At 32.4% G+C, this 16,256-nt stretch overlaps 1 protein-coding gene and 1 long non-coding RNA gene across 2 annotated transcripts in view; both read left to right on the top strand.

The window, feature by feature from the left end:
- LOC106465512 (116 kDa U5 small nuclear ribonucleoprotein component-like) overlaps nucleotides 1-16,256 on the top strand; it is a 122,113-nt gene that overhangs the window by 83,335 nt on the left and 22,522 nt on the right. The window contains 1 exon segment of the mRNA XM_013925738.2: nucleotides 2,059-2,252. Coding sequence (XP_013781192.1) covers nucleotides 2,059-2,252 — 194 coding nt within the window.
- On the top strand, nucleotides 9,303-16,152 carry LOC111087291. Its single transcript, XR_002611999.1, has 3 exons — nucleotides 9,303-9,314; nucleotides 16,025-16,031; nucleotides 16,078-16,152. It is a non-coding gene; the product is annotated as an uncharacterized LOC111087291 (long non-coding RNA).

The raw sequence follows: 16,256 nt of genomic DNA, 5'->3' as shown, positions 1-16,256 counted from the left end.
AATCAAAAGAAATAATTCAAGGGTGAGTCAATAGTGTGTGAATGCTGAGTTCAGGCTAGTGAAATACTGCATACTCCCACTCAGACATCTGAGCCTTTAAGGCATGTAATTTGTTAATAAACACTAAAGAGTATTTATATTAATAAAAAAGTTAATCAAAAGAAATAATTCAAGGGTGAGTCAACAGTGTGTGAATGCTGAGGTCGGCTAGTGAAATGCTTTTGGTAACTCACCAAGATTGCCTCCCCATATTTGAGAAGTGGTATTTTTATTTTTTACAGTTTTTAAAGGTTCTTGCATAACACCAGAGTTATGAATAGAACATGTTTGGAAACATTGATCTAGAACATCTTTTACAAATTCTTCTTTTGTATAATTGTGATTTAATCTTCAAAATCATTAGTACTAAAAGTAAGTTATACTATCTTGATAAAATAATTTCTTTAATCATGACTTGATCTTTAAAATCTTTAGTATTAATATTAATTCAGGATATCTTTTTACAAGTTATTTTGTTTAATCATCTTTAAAATTTTTAGTTTTAACTGAAAGTCATGATATCTTTTGATAAGTTGTAGTTTAACTATATACAGGCTTGGTCAGTTTGACCAGCTATGTAACCACCAAGTAAATACGAAACTATACACACTATAACGTTGGATTTTCTAAGTCAAGTGTGTCTTCACAAAATATGACAAGGTTTTAATCAACATTACAAGTCTGTTATACACAAAAAATTAGATTTTTTAATAAAGTATTTTTGTGGAAGATTTATCTTTAAATTTTTGAAGCCTTTACTGAGTGCAAGGTGATTTTCATGTTCATAATAAAAAGGTTTTTTTCATCCTAAAGTTTTCATATTTCATTTGCATAACTTGTAGAACCTCTTATATAGATATCCAAAGTTTTTAAAGTAAAACTGTATTTTATCTGTTATTTTCTCATTTGACTAACCTTGAAGCCACCATATAACAAATATATCTAATTTACCATTTTTATTTTTATAGAATGATTGCATGTTGTAACAAACAATTACAGTTATTTATCCTAAACAGCTTAAGGCTCATAATAGTTTACATCTGTTTGTCTTTGATTTTATTGTTTTATTGCTCTTTGAAACATATACAATTAATAATCCTGCCATACAAGCTATAAATCATACGGTGAACATGTATCTTAATTTACTATATTTAATGACTTAATGTTTGAGCGACTCGTGAGAATATCCTTTGGAGTAATTTTATTATTTTTTTGTTGTTGTTGTTATCTAATCTAATAACTTCCCAATGTTTACATTTTAGTTACTTTTATGACAATAGAGAAAAAATTTACAGGGTGTCTCAAAGGTACATACTGATAGTCAGAATTCACTGTTAACATTTATTTTAACAACTGTTAAACTTGTATACACATATCATACACACTTGCATATACAGTTTCTCGTGATCTCACCCTGTATTTTGCAATGATAATAGCAGTACATTAAATACATTTTTAAATTTCATATATGCACTTAGAAGACTATAATAATATGCACAAAGCAAACAATGTCCTATAACTATTATCATGCTTTGTATGCTGATTATGCTTTGCACAATATGTGTTGGCTTTTTATCTCACAAAGTAGAACCCCCTTTCAAACATTCTGCATTTGAGCTTGATTTAACTGTAAAAAGTTGTGATATGCACACTTTAACCTATAAATAGTGAGATGGTTATTAACAATCCAGCTCATCTTTTATGAATTTTTTTGTATAATCATAACTTCATCTTTCAATATTTAGTATTAATAGTAATTAAAAACTTCTGTAAGAGCTTTTATGCCATCATCTCACTATTTTGGCAAAATGGCTAGAATAGCTCTTTATTTTTTAGGGAATGTTTAGAAAAATTGTGGTGTATTTAATATCACATATATTTTAGGCACCCAGTTGGTAGTTTAGATATAATTAAATAGTTTATCAAAACTAAATCAGTACAGTTACTTTGTAAGGGACCACTGATTGTTTAGACCACCAAATAGTACTCAATAGTAACCAAGTGTTGTTGCTTTCTAAGGGACCACTGATGGTTCACACCACCAAACAGTACTCTACCCAAGATGCTACTAGTTTTCACATTTTTGGACGGGTGATGAGTGGAACTCTACATGCTAACCAAGAAGTGCACATTTTGGGTGAAAACTACACTTTGATGGATGAAGAAGATTCTCGGGTTGTCACTGTGGGAAGGCTGTGGATATATGAGGCCAGGTGGGTGATAACATGTGATCTTATCTCTTTTTTTTTAATATTCCATGGTGTTGATCATTAAGGAAGGAGGATTACCATATTCATCCTGCTCCTATTACTTGTTATCTTTGTCATGATATAAAATACTGTGTAGTTTAAATATTATTGAATAATTTGTTTTTGTGAGTGAATATTTTATTATAGTTATAATAAGAGTTAAAAGCAGACGATTGTAGGAAGTTGTGTTTGTAAGTCATTGATGTTGAGACTATTGAACGTCGCGTGCAATACATTGACATCGAGAATATAGAAGGTGGGCAGACGATTAAGTGATAGACTTATAAATAGTGTGAGATGAGCAGAAACAGCAGACAGGTAATAGTAAAAAAGAGTAAGGTTACATTCCAAGGAAATGTTTGGCGTGAAGTTAACTATGGTAGAAGTGATAGGCCTAACAACTGACATAGGCCTAATGTTTAATATGTTAGAGTAAAACTAACAGTAGAAAAAGAGATAAGAAAAATAATTTATTCAATCAAAGCATGGTTCTAAAGTAATTGAATCAGCCTGAGTGCACTTTGACAAAAGGAACAGAGGATCTTCAGAAGAAAGAAGACCAAACAATTATGGTAATGTAACAGGTTAGCGCTCAGGTGAGCTTAATTGTTGGAGTTTCAATTAAAACCAACCTGTACACCTTATTTATTTGTTGGAGGATTTGTCGGGACGAGTGGAGCCACAAGTCGCTAACTCCAGGAGTTTACAGTTAGAGTAAAGAATATGAGTCTCAGACCAGCAATACTATTTATAATATCTTTTATTACTCTTTATTACATTAGACATATTACTCAATAGTTAAACTCTTTAATCGTTACTTTAACCATTAACATTTATAACACGTCTAATAGAAAACACATATTATACAAAAGCTGATCTAGAGAAAGAGATACTTACTGGAGAGTTGGAACCTTCCTAGCTGCAGAGTCAAGATTATTGAGCTGCATAATGCTGGCTTGTAGAACTGGCTGGAGAGCTGTATACTTTCAGAACTTGCCGGAGATCTGATTTTTCAGCTCCAGACATGGGCTTATATAGCAGAATTTCTCTGTATCCTGGCGAGCATCCAAATAGGACACAGCATCACCCACAAGTAGTGCGGTGCTCCTATTGGATGCTTGAAGGCAAGTTTTGGACTGGTCCAGCACCACACCCAAAAACCCTCAAGCTATTGGTCATGGTAAACTGTTGTTAACCGGCTGCCTACTTGCTTGTGGAATCATCACGGTGCTTTGATGCAGTATCAGTTACAGTACATGGGTGTAGCAGATAAAATATAAACTTTTCTATAGCTTCTACAGTGCTAAAGAATCGAGGCCAACATCCTCTATCTTGGCCTTGTACATTGGCATTTTGTATGCAGAACAGTGATGACTAATGAGGTTGTTAACTGCCTTTACTGTGACCTCGGCCACTAACTTCTATACTTGTTTCAAAGTTTATGCACGTGCTGTGCTATTACTTACTAAGTTCTAGCCTCGTTCTTGATTACTTATCTCTCAAGGCTTATTTTTTTATAATATACAGGCATCTCCTTGTCCTCTTTAGTTTTTTATATGTCCTTCGAGTTGTTGACTCGTTATATGTCCTTCGACTTATTTATTCTCTTTCTATCTCTTAAGTTTTCATTTTAATATAACTTAGTTAATTGCTTTTATTTTATTCAAATTCACAGAAGCAATGGATGAAATTTCCTCAAAATTTCCCTTTGCTTCAGTAACTCGTGCCACAATTGTAAGTAAATCACACACAGAATATTAGTGTGATAGTAATAGAGAAGATAGTTCAGTTTGTCAACTGAAATTCTAAAAGTAATTGAGTAGGCCTAAGTCGACTTTTGACAAGAGGAAGAGAACTATATCAATAGTTCCTATGATATGCCTATAATCTCTATAATGCGAAGATTTGTTGTATATACATTTAACTTGTTCTGAATATATATTATTTTGAAAACAAGTGAAGTGGGTGCTGTTCATTTATCATTGCATTTATCGTCAACCATTCACAGACACCTACTATAGAAGAATCTTAAGCCCAACAACAACACAATGTATATATATATATATTAAGAAGTATTAGTAAATGAGAGAAAGGAGAAACTAGAAATAGAGAGAATGAGAATACAAATTGAGAAAGAAAAACTGAAAGAAGAAAATGAGAGAAAGGAGAGGCTAGAAATAGAGAAAATAAGAGCACAAATTGAGATAGCAAAACTCACCCAACTAAAGGAAAAAGGGCCCAAGAATGACAGTGGAGTCTGGGCTAGCTGACCTAAGCTGCCCAAATTTAATGAACATAAAGATGACATGGATGCTTTCTTGGAGAGATATGAAAGATTCGTCCAAAGTCAGAACTTGGACAAAGACAACTAGGCAGTTTGTCTCAGCCAACTTCTCAGGAAAAATCCTACAAGTATATGCAGACATGACATGAGAAGATGCCATGGACTACGACAAATTAAAAGTGGCTTTACTGAAACGATATGAACTTACTGAAGAAGGTTTTTTATCAGAAGTTCAGAGGAGTCAAACAAGACATTGGAGAAACTGTATTTCAGTTTGTGACATGTCTGTGGTGATATTTTACAAGATGGACTGACACGACCATGTGTAAAAATAGCTTTTAGGGACTGGTGGACCTATTAGTACATGAACAGTTCATGACCACGTATTCAACTGATGTGTCACTGTTTCCAAAGGAGAAAGAGCACCAAACGACGTAGACGAGATGATCAAGCTACCAGAGTAGTATATGGAAGCCCATGGAGGTAGTATAACTGTCAAGTTCAAGAATGTCCAGTTAAATTTGAAACCAGTAATGGCAGACCAGAAGCAGGTATTTACCAAAGGTGACAGGAGGTTAATAGAAAGGAGGGAGAAGAGATGCTATGTTTGTTGTAAAATGAGACACATTCCAAAGGAGTGGAAGTCCATCACCATCATAAAGCAGCTGGAGCTACTTACAAAGACAGTGGTCATAAGAAACAAGAAAAGAGTGACTGGCACTATGGATGCTGCTGCCAGAAGAAAGAGAATCAAGACTACTCATCCGATTCAATATGAGAAAGCATTATTGATCAGTGCACAACTGATGGTTGGCTAGTGTAGTAGTGAACTTGATCAGGCCACTAGTGTCTGTATCTGACAAGGACAACTAGTATGTGCTGACAGTAGCTGACTATGCAACACATTATCCAGAAGCAATAGAACTGGTGAAGATAGAGACAGAGAGAGAGTAGCAGAAGCCCTCCTGGAGATATTTTGCAGAGTAGGCTTTCTGAGAGAAATCCTGAGTGACAGAGGAACCCAGTTTACTTCAGAACTGATGCAGGAAGTGTGCAGACTCATCAGCACTCGGCATCTCTTTACCACCCTGTACAATCCTAGATGTAATGGACTTTGTGAGAGAGTAAATGGAGCTTTAAAGAGTATGCAAAAGAAAATGTGCCAAGAGAGACCACATGACTGGGACTGGTTCTTGCAGGCAGTATTATTTGCATTTGGAGAAGTCCCACAAGCAAGTGCAGGATATTAGCTCTTTGAATTACTGTATGGAAGAACAGTACGAGGTCCGATTCAAATATTGAAAGAGCTATGGATGGGAGAAGAAGTGTCAGAAGGAAGGACCACATACCAGTATGTGTTAGACCTCAGAAATGGACTGGAGGAGACCTGTCAACTCGCTCGACGAAGTTTTTATGCAGCTCAAGGCAGTTAGAAGCATTTCTATGACAACAAGGCCAAGGATCATCGTTTCAAGGTTGAACAAAAGGTCTTAGTTCTGCTGCTCACAGACCACAACAAACCCTGCAATGGAAAGGACCTTTTAAAGTATGAGAATTACTTAACAGAATGGAGTACAGGGTGAATGTGAATGGGAAAACCAAGATTTACCATAGCAATCTGTTGAAGAAGTATTTTGGGAGAGAAAAAGACCTAACGGGTGCAGCTATTGAAACAGAGATGGAAGATGGATGTTGCAGGTGTGGCCATCATAGATGCAGAACCAGAAGAAAGTGACTTTGTCTTAGAGGATGAGGACCTACTAGACCTAAGTGAAAAACTGACTGGCAAGTAAAAAAAAACATTACAAACCTACTGTGCCAGTATGCAGATATCTTCACAGATAAGCCAGGAAAGACAGACCTTGTGCAACACAAGATCGAGACCACAACTAGGTATCCAGTCAAAGTGAAACCCTATCTGATGCTTTATGCAATGAGAGAGCTTACAAAGCAGGAAGTTGAGGCAATCTTAGAGTCTGGAATCATTGTGCCTTCAAATTCAGCCCACTGTTCACCAGTTGTAATCGTGAAGAAGAGGGATGGATCAAACTGTTTCTGCATAGACTTCCAGAAGCTGAACCTCATGATGAAGTTTGACTCCAAAACTATGGGCAACCCAGAATCTATCATGACAAACTATATGGGGCCAGGTTCTTTTAAATGATCAACCGCAGTAAAGGTTATAGGCAAATCCCGATGGAGACGGGATCTAGAGAAGACAGCATTTGTGACACCAGATGGATGTTACCAATTTAAGTGGATGCCATTTGGGTTAGTCAATTCAACAGCCACATTCAACTGCATGATGAAGGGGATGCTGCACAACACCACAAACATCGAGCACTATGTGGATGACATTCTGACACACATTGCAAGACTGGAAGACCATCTGAAGAGACTTAGACAGCTGTTCCAGTGATAGAGGGCAGCAGGCCTTACCATCAGATCATCCAAGTGCTACATTGAATATTCTGTGGTGAAGTTTGTTGGACAGTGGGGGATTTACAGATAGGCATAGAAAAGGAAAAGTTAATCTGCATACAAGATACACCAGCTCCAATGACTAAGCAGCAAGTCAAATCCTTCTTGGGGTTAGTGGGATACTACAGGAAATTCATCCCAAATTATGTTGACATTATTGCATCATTGACTGATCTGACCAAGAAAGGCTTGCCCAACAAGGTGAAGTGGGAACAACCACACCAATGGCATTTCAGAAATTAAAGAACATGTTGGGAAGCTTTCTAATTTTTAGAATGCCAAACTTCAGCAAACCATTCATTGTTCAGGCTGATGTTTCAGACATTGAAATTGGGGTGGTACTCTTACAAGAGCATGAAGTTGGGTTGTTTCCAGTAGCATATATATATATATATAAGTAAAAAGCTGTTAAATAGTGAGAACATTATTGAACGAGAGTGTTTGGCCATCATATTTGCCATTCAGAAGTTCCAGAACTATCTATATGGGAAGGAGTTCACCATCCAGACAGACCATCAACCATTTGCATACATTCATAGGTGGAAGATTGACAACGCAAGGATCATGAGGTGGGCATTGTACCTTCAGAACTACGGGTTCCGCATTGAAGCTATCAAAGGGACTGCAAGTGATGGAGCAGACAGTATGAGCAGATTTTGTGTATGAACTAAGAACAGTCTTTGTATATAGTAAAGAAAGAAATATTCTAAATATTTTATCTTGAAGAGGGGTATATGTCATGATATAGTTTAGATATTATTGATTTATTTATTTTTGTGAGTGAATTTTTTATTATTGTTTAGTTTTTGGTTATAATAAGAGTTAAATGGAGACGATTGTAAGAAGTTGTGTTTATAAGTCCTTGATGTTGAGACTATCGATTGTCACATGCAATACATTGACATCGAGAATATAAAAAGCGGGAAGACAATTAAGTGATAGACGTATAAATAGTGTGAGACGAGTGGAAACAGCAGACAGATAATAACAAAAAAGAGTAAAGTTACAGTTTGGCATGAAGTTAACTGCTGTAGAAATAATAGGCCTAATGTTTAATATGTTAGAGTAAGACTACAGTAGAAAAGGAGATAAGAAAAAATAACTTATTCCATCAAAGCATGGTTCTAAAGTAATTGAATCAGCCTGAGTGCACATTGACAAAAGGAATAGAGGATTTTCAGAAGAAAGAAGACCAAAGATTACAGTAACTCGTGCCACAGTTGTAAGTGAATCATACACAGAATAGTAGTGAGATAGTAACAGAGAAGATAGTTCGGCCTGTCAACTGAAATTCTAAAATAATTGAATAGGCCTAAGTGGACTTTTGACAAGAAGAAGAGAACTATATAAATAGTGTTTATGATATGCCTGTAATCTCTAGTGTGAAGAATTTGTAGTACATACGTTTAACTTTTTCCGAATAAATATATATATATATGTATACAATTTTTCAAATAAACTGTATTACATCAAAAGCATACAGCCGATCGCTCAGCACTGTATAGCTCTGACAAAATTATAATCTAACTTACAATTTATTTATTGTACATGTAGATGTACACGCCAACAAGTAAGTGAACATGCCAACAAAGTTCTAATATAACAATGTAAAATTATACCATTTGTAAAAAAGTGCAAAAGGTATTATTTTAAAGTGAAAATGTCTGCAGTTATAGCTCCCAAAAGCATTTGGGATATTCCATCTATCAGACATAATCGAAACAACAGATGCAGAGCTAGTCAGCATGTAACTGAAAAAAAGGGGGGATTAGGATCTGGGTGCAAGAACAAGTGAGCAATGTAATATACCTATTAACATGTGGTATATGCAATCTTAAATATGTAGGTCAAACTACAAATCCTTTAGATCTGAGAATTCATATACAAAGATCATAAAGTAAAAAAGGTTTCCCACACTCAATTGACATAGAACATTTTAACAGAAATTACTTTTGTCATGCTAAAATTACTATCTTAGGCAAAGTTCACAATGTTGACGTTCTAACAGAAAGGGAAGAAAGAGTATTTTATATTAAAAGAGAAAAGTCTTTACCCTTATGGTTTAAGTCAGGAATTTCAAAATAAAACTACTGAATCTGTACATAAATCTAATTATATTCGACGATTGTTTTATATTGATGTCTACAATAAAAAAAACTAGGAAATGAGGGAAAGGTAAAAAATATGTAAAATGGATTAATTTTAAAGCATTTTGTAAGAAGTTGGATTCTATTTATACCAACACTAATAATATTGTTAAAGTTATTATTAAAAATATTTTTGAATTAAATTTAAAATAGATAAAATATGTATCAGGCACTGCATATACCTTTGAATTTCAAAATGTACATATTAAAGATATTGTTTTGGATTTGATTAAATTGGGATATATTCCTAATGATAAATACACTATAAAAGATAACCTAGAAAAATCATATATTTTTATAGATTTTAAACATAAAGTGTATAATGATCTTTTTTCTGCCGTCAATCATACATAAAAGTGTTCAGGAAAAAGTATTTCCTATAAAAGTATTGCAACCATCTGTTAGCTTTATATACAATAAACTGATAGGACCTTTTATTTTTACGTATAAACAATTGATTGAAAATCTTAATCCAGAAATACTGATAATTTACCTTGTAAATGTAATAATAATATATTTACTGGTTCTTTTCATAAGCATATTATTGATAATTTGAATGTGATCAAAGATATTGTTCTTATAAACATTCTAAATAAAGGAAGTAAATTTAGAATCTTAAAAACTACAAAGAATGAAATAATACAAAATATAGAAAAAAAATACTGATGAATATATTATAAAAAATTAGTGAAAATATTTATACCCCCAGGAATTTTCTTTGAATGGAAAACATTTATTATGAATAACATAAGAAAGAAGTTAAAGTATTTAAGTTTATCTAATTATACTATAGATATTCTTTTTCTATTTTTAAAAGAAAAATAAAAAAAATTCAAAAACTATTTGTGATTACTCCAGTTGATAAAACTAATAGCAACTTTGGATTTATATGTAAAATATTTTATGCACAGGTTATAATAAATGAAATTAATACAACAAAAACTTTTACTGAGTTTACTTCAGATAAAAATAGAATTATTAACAGCTTACATAAAATTATAAAAAATGGAATATACCTGTTGATTCTAAATATTTAAGTTTACCTTTCTTATATGCAATTCCAAAACTACATAAACCTCCAATTAAGTTTTGATTTATTAGAACTTCAGTAAATACCATCACCAAACCAATAGCTATCATATTAAATAAAATTTTGGATTTACTATTTTCTGAAATAAAACAAAAATCTAAGTATTTCAAAACATGTATGCTGGATAATAAAAAAACAATACACATGTATTGGAATGCTTAGAATTTTTAAATTCTTCGAGTTCAGCCTTTTCTGTTCTGACATATGATTTTACTACATTGTATACCAAATTAAATTTGAAAGATTTAATAAAAGTCTAATGGCTGAATAGATGAATTTATGGTTGAAAATATAGCTATTTCTAAATATAAATTTTCAAGTTTACAGTGTAAACACCTTCTGAATTTTTGTGTATTTGATAATTGTATAACCTTTAATGATAAAATATTTAAACAGATAGTAGGCATTCCTATGGGGGCTAATTTCTCTTAAGATATGGCTAACTTGTATCTTTATTTTTTATGAAAATAGATTTATGAACAAAATAACAAATCCTAACAAATATGTATTTACCTTCCATTATATTGACGATTTAATAAAAATCAATAATCCAGAGTTTGGACCATCTGAAATTTATCCCGAACCTGAATTAGAATGTAACAATAGTTTCATAGCACACTATTTAGATCTAGACATTAATTTGTCAGAAAATAAAGTGCAGTTGGACATATTTTATAAAAGAAGAGAATTTAAATTTTCTATCCTAGGATTGCCTTCCCCAAATAGTGTGGTACTATATACAATCTTAAAAGGTATAATTATTTCTCAAATTAAAAGATACGTAACAGTCTGCAATAAAAACTTTCTTTTTTTTTATATATAATGTAGAATTGTTAAAAGATAAACTTCTGTTGAATGGTTATAATAATTATGAAATTAGTAAAATCTTTAAATTATTTAATATTAAATTTCATTAATTACTTTGTCAGAAATCAAGGCTGGTTTAATACCTTATTTCTATTTTTATGGGTTTTTTTTTAGGTATAACTATCTTACCCACAACCAGCTATAGACGGTGAGTAATAGTGGGATCTGGGATGTTGTGGGTTTTAGCACCCAGATCCTAATCCCCCTTTTTTGGTTACGTGCCGACTAGCTCTGCATCTGTTGAAGAATCGTATGTCCAACAACAACACAGTATGTATATATACACACACACACACACACACACACACACACACACACACACACTATTAAGAAGTATAAGTAAAAGCCTTTTATTTTGACAATTGGTGAAAAGAAATATATTTTAAATTCTGACAGTTTTGCACACAAAAGAATATCCTACTACTTCTGTATTACAATATAGCATAGCTTTTGAGATGAGAAGTACATGGATGTTCAAGATCTGTGATAATATGTGGTAGCCCTTGGCATGAATTATTACTCTGAAGCAGTTTTCACTAAAAGAGTCATTTGTGCAACACTCAGTTCCTTGTTGCTACTCTCTTCTTTTTATGCTTTCCTAAGTCCATCAATCATGTACCTATGACAAATTCCATGTTCTATTTGAGCAACCCAAAGACACAAGTTCATGTTAATTTTTGCAGATGGTGTAGCATGAATTCTGGTTTGTATTTGCATCTTGAGAAAAACTGCCATGTTGGCTCAGATTTATGTATGTGTGTGTCTCATTAGAGCCATACCTTATTGTCATCTAGTCTGTTCAAAAAATGGTATTTCCTCTTCGTACACTGATGTTAGTATGTTAACCTGATACCATGTAGAGTTCAACTCAGTATCTTTCTCAATTCTTCAAATGTTAAACTTTTATAGTTGTAACCAGTTCTTGGAAAAACAACATAAAATTTATGAAATTTTGTGTCATAGACAGGGTCAAAATAAATTGTTCATACTTTACAAGCATCTAAGTAGACATATAATTCATCCAATGTGATGACGTACTACCTGATACCACTCATGCAGCTTTGGCATTCAGTCTTTCATTCAGCTGTGTGCTTTTGGAAAAGCTTGTAAATGTGGCTCTTATATAATCTCACTTCTGCATATCTAAGTTCATTAAATTACTTTGTTTACAGTTCTAAAGGAGGTTTCCACTTTATTTGCAATGTTTTGCTGTTTTCTTAGGTTACTTCTGGTAACATGCAGTTTAACTTTCTTCAGTGTGTGCCTTTTAGCTAATCATGGAATAGTCTGTTTTTTTCTTTGCTGATATTATGTCTTTTCTTATTTTGCTTATATAATTCAACACTACATATACCCTCCCCTTTTCTTTGGAATGCTGAAATTTTGTGCCTTGCATGTTTTGGTAATTATATGATAAGAGAACTTTACCTTGGAAAGTCCTGTAATGTAATTCTTCAAGAAGGGATCAACTTTAGGTTCCATCAGTACTTGCAAATCACCACATTTCATCTGAATTGAAGCAAAAAGGTCAGAGCTTTTAATCTGTCTAGATGAAGGCCAAGGAGATGACCATGAATAAGGTAAGTGGATAAGCATACTGTTACCAAAAGTCCTGAGTAACCCTTGATCCCTGTCCCACCAAAAATGCTTGCCCTTTCATCCATGGGGGCATTATAATGTGACGGTCAATCCCACTATTTCTTGGTGTGAGAGTTTGCGATGGGTGGTGATGACTAGTTACATTCCTTTTAGTCTTTCACTGCTAAATTAGGGACAGCTAGCGCAGATAGCCCTGAAGTAGCTTTGCGTGAAATTCAAAACAAACAAACAAATAACCTTTGATATTATAACTCAATTTGAAAAGGTAAACATTCCAATTCAATAATGAAGATTTAAAACTAATTGAACTGTTAAGTGGGAATTATTCAAGCTGAATATGTAAAAAAAAACAAAAAACTGAGTTCACAATGATGCCCTCAGAACAGCTAACTTAAGAAAAATTTGGGTAAACGTATTAGATTACAAATACTTAAACTTACTCATATAAAAAGACCAACTTAGTTGTAGATTATCATAAATAATAAAGCTCAACAGATTATAATGCAATTATTTCAGCTTAGCAACTGAGATTATGAAAGTTCTAGTTCAAAAACTGTAAAGACAAAATTGTCATGGATGATTAAGTAATTAACATTATAACGTACCATCCAAAGTAATAAGTATTTCAGCTCAACATCTTAAGTTGTAATCATTCCAGGCTAATTGATAAAATTACATACATTCCAACTTCAAATTAAAAATGAAAATTTTTCTGACCCAAATGATGAAAAACATTTTTCAGGACAGTAACTGAAATGACAAACTTTTCAGCTAAACAGTTGAGGTGACATAATCTAAGTGAACAGTTAGGATGACAAAGATTCCAGCTCAACAGCTGAATTGCAAAACACTGCAGTCAACCCTTTCTAGTCTGAAGAGTATCCTCTATTCACACATGAAATGTTGGTACAAATTTTCTAATATTTGGTATAGTATTTGTATAATTTTTTTAGGTATGAAATCTCCAAAACTTTATTGTGTAGCATTTGATTGAAAAACAATAAAAGAGTCCCATAAATTTAATGGGTTTTATTGTTCTTTTCTCTACATTTTATATATCTGCCCATTTTTAACTTGTTTGATATTCATCAGTATATTTTGATACTTTATTTTGGCAATTGAAGTAATGAACTTCCTACTATAAGTCATACCCTATGACCTCACCTTTCAATATGGTGACAACATTACACTTGTAAGCTTAATAGCATGATATTTTGCCAACAATATTATTTGGTTGACATAAATCTGTATCTGATAATTATAGCTTGTTTTCAGCAAGCAAGAAGTTTTTGGTGTTTAATTTTTCCATCATATTCAATAAAAAAGGATTTGTGCCATTGGAATAATTTGCTGTCATAGGCCTTAGCTTACTGAACTTTCCAAATATCAGTATTCTTACCAGGTGTATGTCAGCAAAGAATATTTTTGTAGTTTTAACCTTTTTTCTACAGGCAGGTCAAAATGCACATCATGACTTTGTAGAGAGTTACATTCAAAATTTAATTAAACTACATTATGATCATGGTATATGAATATACTTGGTATAAAAACATAGTTAATAAATCAAATGTTAATACTATATAAGTTGTAAGTTCTGAATTTTATAAGGAAATATTTTAATAAATCCTCAATCTCACCTGAGTATGGTAATAGTGACATTTGCTCTATAGGTATCCCCTTTTCTCTAATTTATTTACAACCCCTTGAGAAGTATGGAATTTAATGTAAATTACTCATTATAATATTGTTATTACTTAGTCAAAGCATAATTTTTATAGCATTCAATCTTATTTGATTATAGAGCTATAAAATAGAAAATGGCACCCCCTTTTGCCATGCCCCTCTTTCACAAATTGCCAATAGTTCTCTCTGACACTTAATACTATATTTTTTATAACCAATAGAAAGCCAAAGTTTTAATCTATCAAATGACATATTACATTGTTTTCTGTACAAAGAATTGTTTATTTCACTTCCAGTTCAAACTTTATTCCCATGTGAAATGCATCAATGAGCTTAGCTGAATTTTTAATGGCTCTTGTCGCGTAGTTAGAAAGTCAGAAGAATTATGATAATTATAGGTTATTATTTCTGGAAATAAATGACCTTATAACACCAAAATGTTGTATTTATGTAATTAGACACTCAATGTTTCACTTTACAGCTTCTTCAGGAACAGTTTTGGTTTGTGTTTTAGTGAATGCTCCTGAAGAAGCTGTAAAGTGAAACATTGAGTATCTAATTAAATAAATACAACATTTTGGTGTTATAAGTCATTTATTTCTAGTATTAATATGTCTTCTATACACCAATATGCACTACGGAAATTAAATAATGAATTATAGGATGTTATCTGCCTTTTACGTGTTATTATTTTGTTTTCTTTGGTGCATTATCTAATAGAATAAAAATTATTTTGTGTAGTTGTACCATTTGTGTAAAAACAAGTATGGTTAAGTTTTATAGACAAGGACTATAAGACAAGACCCAAGTAAGTATTATAGTTCTTGTTTTTCATGTGTATTCTTTACTATTATTATAAAAGTAACTAAAATTTCAAAATTAGAAACGTATTAGGGTTGAATAGGTAAGATAAAGAAAAATAATAATAAAAATTTTCCACAAGGTATGCTTGTGAGTAGCTTACCAGTAGCTTGAGTGTTACATAATTTGATATGGTAACATGAGCTTCATGTTTCCTGGGTGACTTAGAACTTGTATGGTGGGATTATTAGTTAGACAGGGTTCAAAGAGCAATAAAACAATAAAATTTAAGTAGAAACAAATCCATATTGTTACTAGTTTTAAGCATTTAGGATAAAGAAGTCTTGTTTCCTGTTGCAAATTGAAGTCACTCTAGAAAGAAACAAAGGTAATTTGATTCATTTGATATTTTATCTTATGGTGGTTATGCAGACAGTTAATTTGACCATCCCTGTATAGAGTTATGGTAGAGAAAATAATATGAAAGATAAAGTTTTATGGAAAAAAAAATGTTTGAAATTTATTTAGAAGGTTTTAGAGATTAAGCAAATGAAATTTGACAATTTTAAGCTGAAAAAATTATTTTAATCTTAACATTAAAATCACCTTACACTTGGAGCAGTCAACACTTTGAATCCATATGTTCCATACCAAATTAAAAATTTTAATTTTTTGTCTATAAAAGACTTGTAATGCTTATTGTGAAGATACATAAAATGTGTTAAAAGTTACAGCATCCAACGCATCGAATCGATTAGTAGAACCCTTTCCGCCCTTCCTCAAGGTCTTAGGTCCAAGGCCCCGGGCATCATAGAACCTCTGCACGCCACTGAGTAGCAACCGAGTACAATGGTCGTAACTATAAGAGATAATTGTTTGCTTTACTTCTTTATTTACTGTTTTATGTTTTAGCAAAAATAACTTTAAGAACTTATTTCAAAATAGAAATAATCTATATACATATATAATTTATAATAATTGTAATGTGACTGTATTTTACAAAATACTCGTTGATT

Source organism: Limulus polyphemus, unplaced genomic scaffold (genome assembly GCF_000517525.1).
Source record: "Limulus polyphemus unplaced genomic scaffold, Limulus_polyphemus-2.1.2 Scaffold1968, whole genome shotgun sequence".
NCBI classification, from domain to species: Eukaryota; Metazoa; Arthropoda; class Merostomata; order Xiphosura; family Limulidae; genus Limulus; species Limulus polyphemus.
Note: the sequence above shows the minus strand (reverse complement) of the source record. Positions and strands in the feature narration are given on the sequence as shown.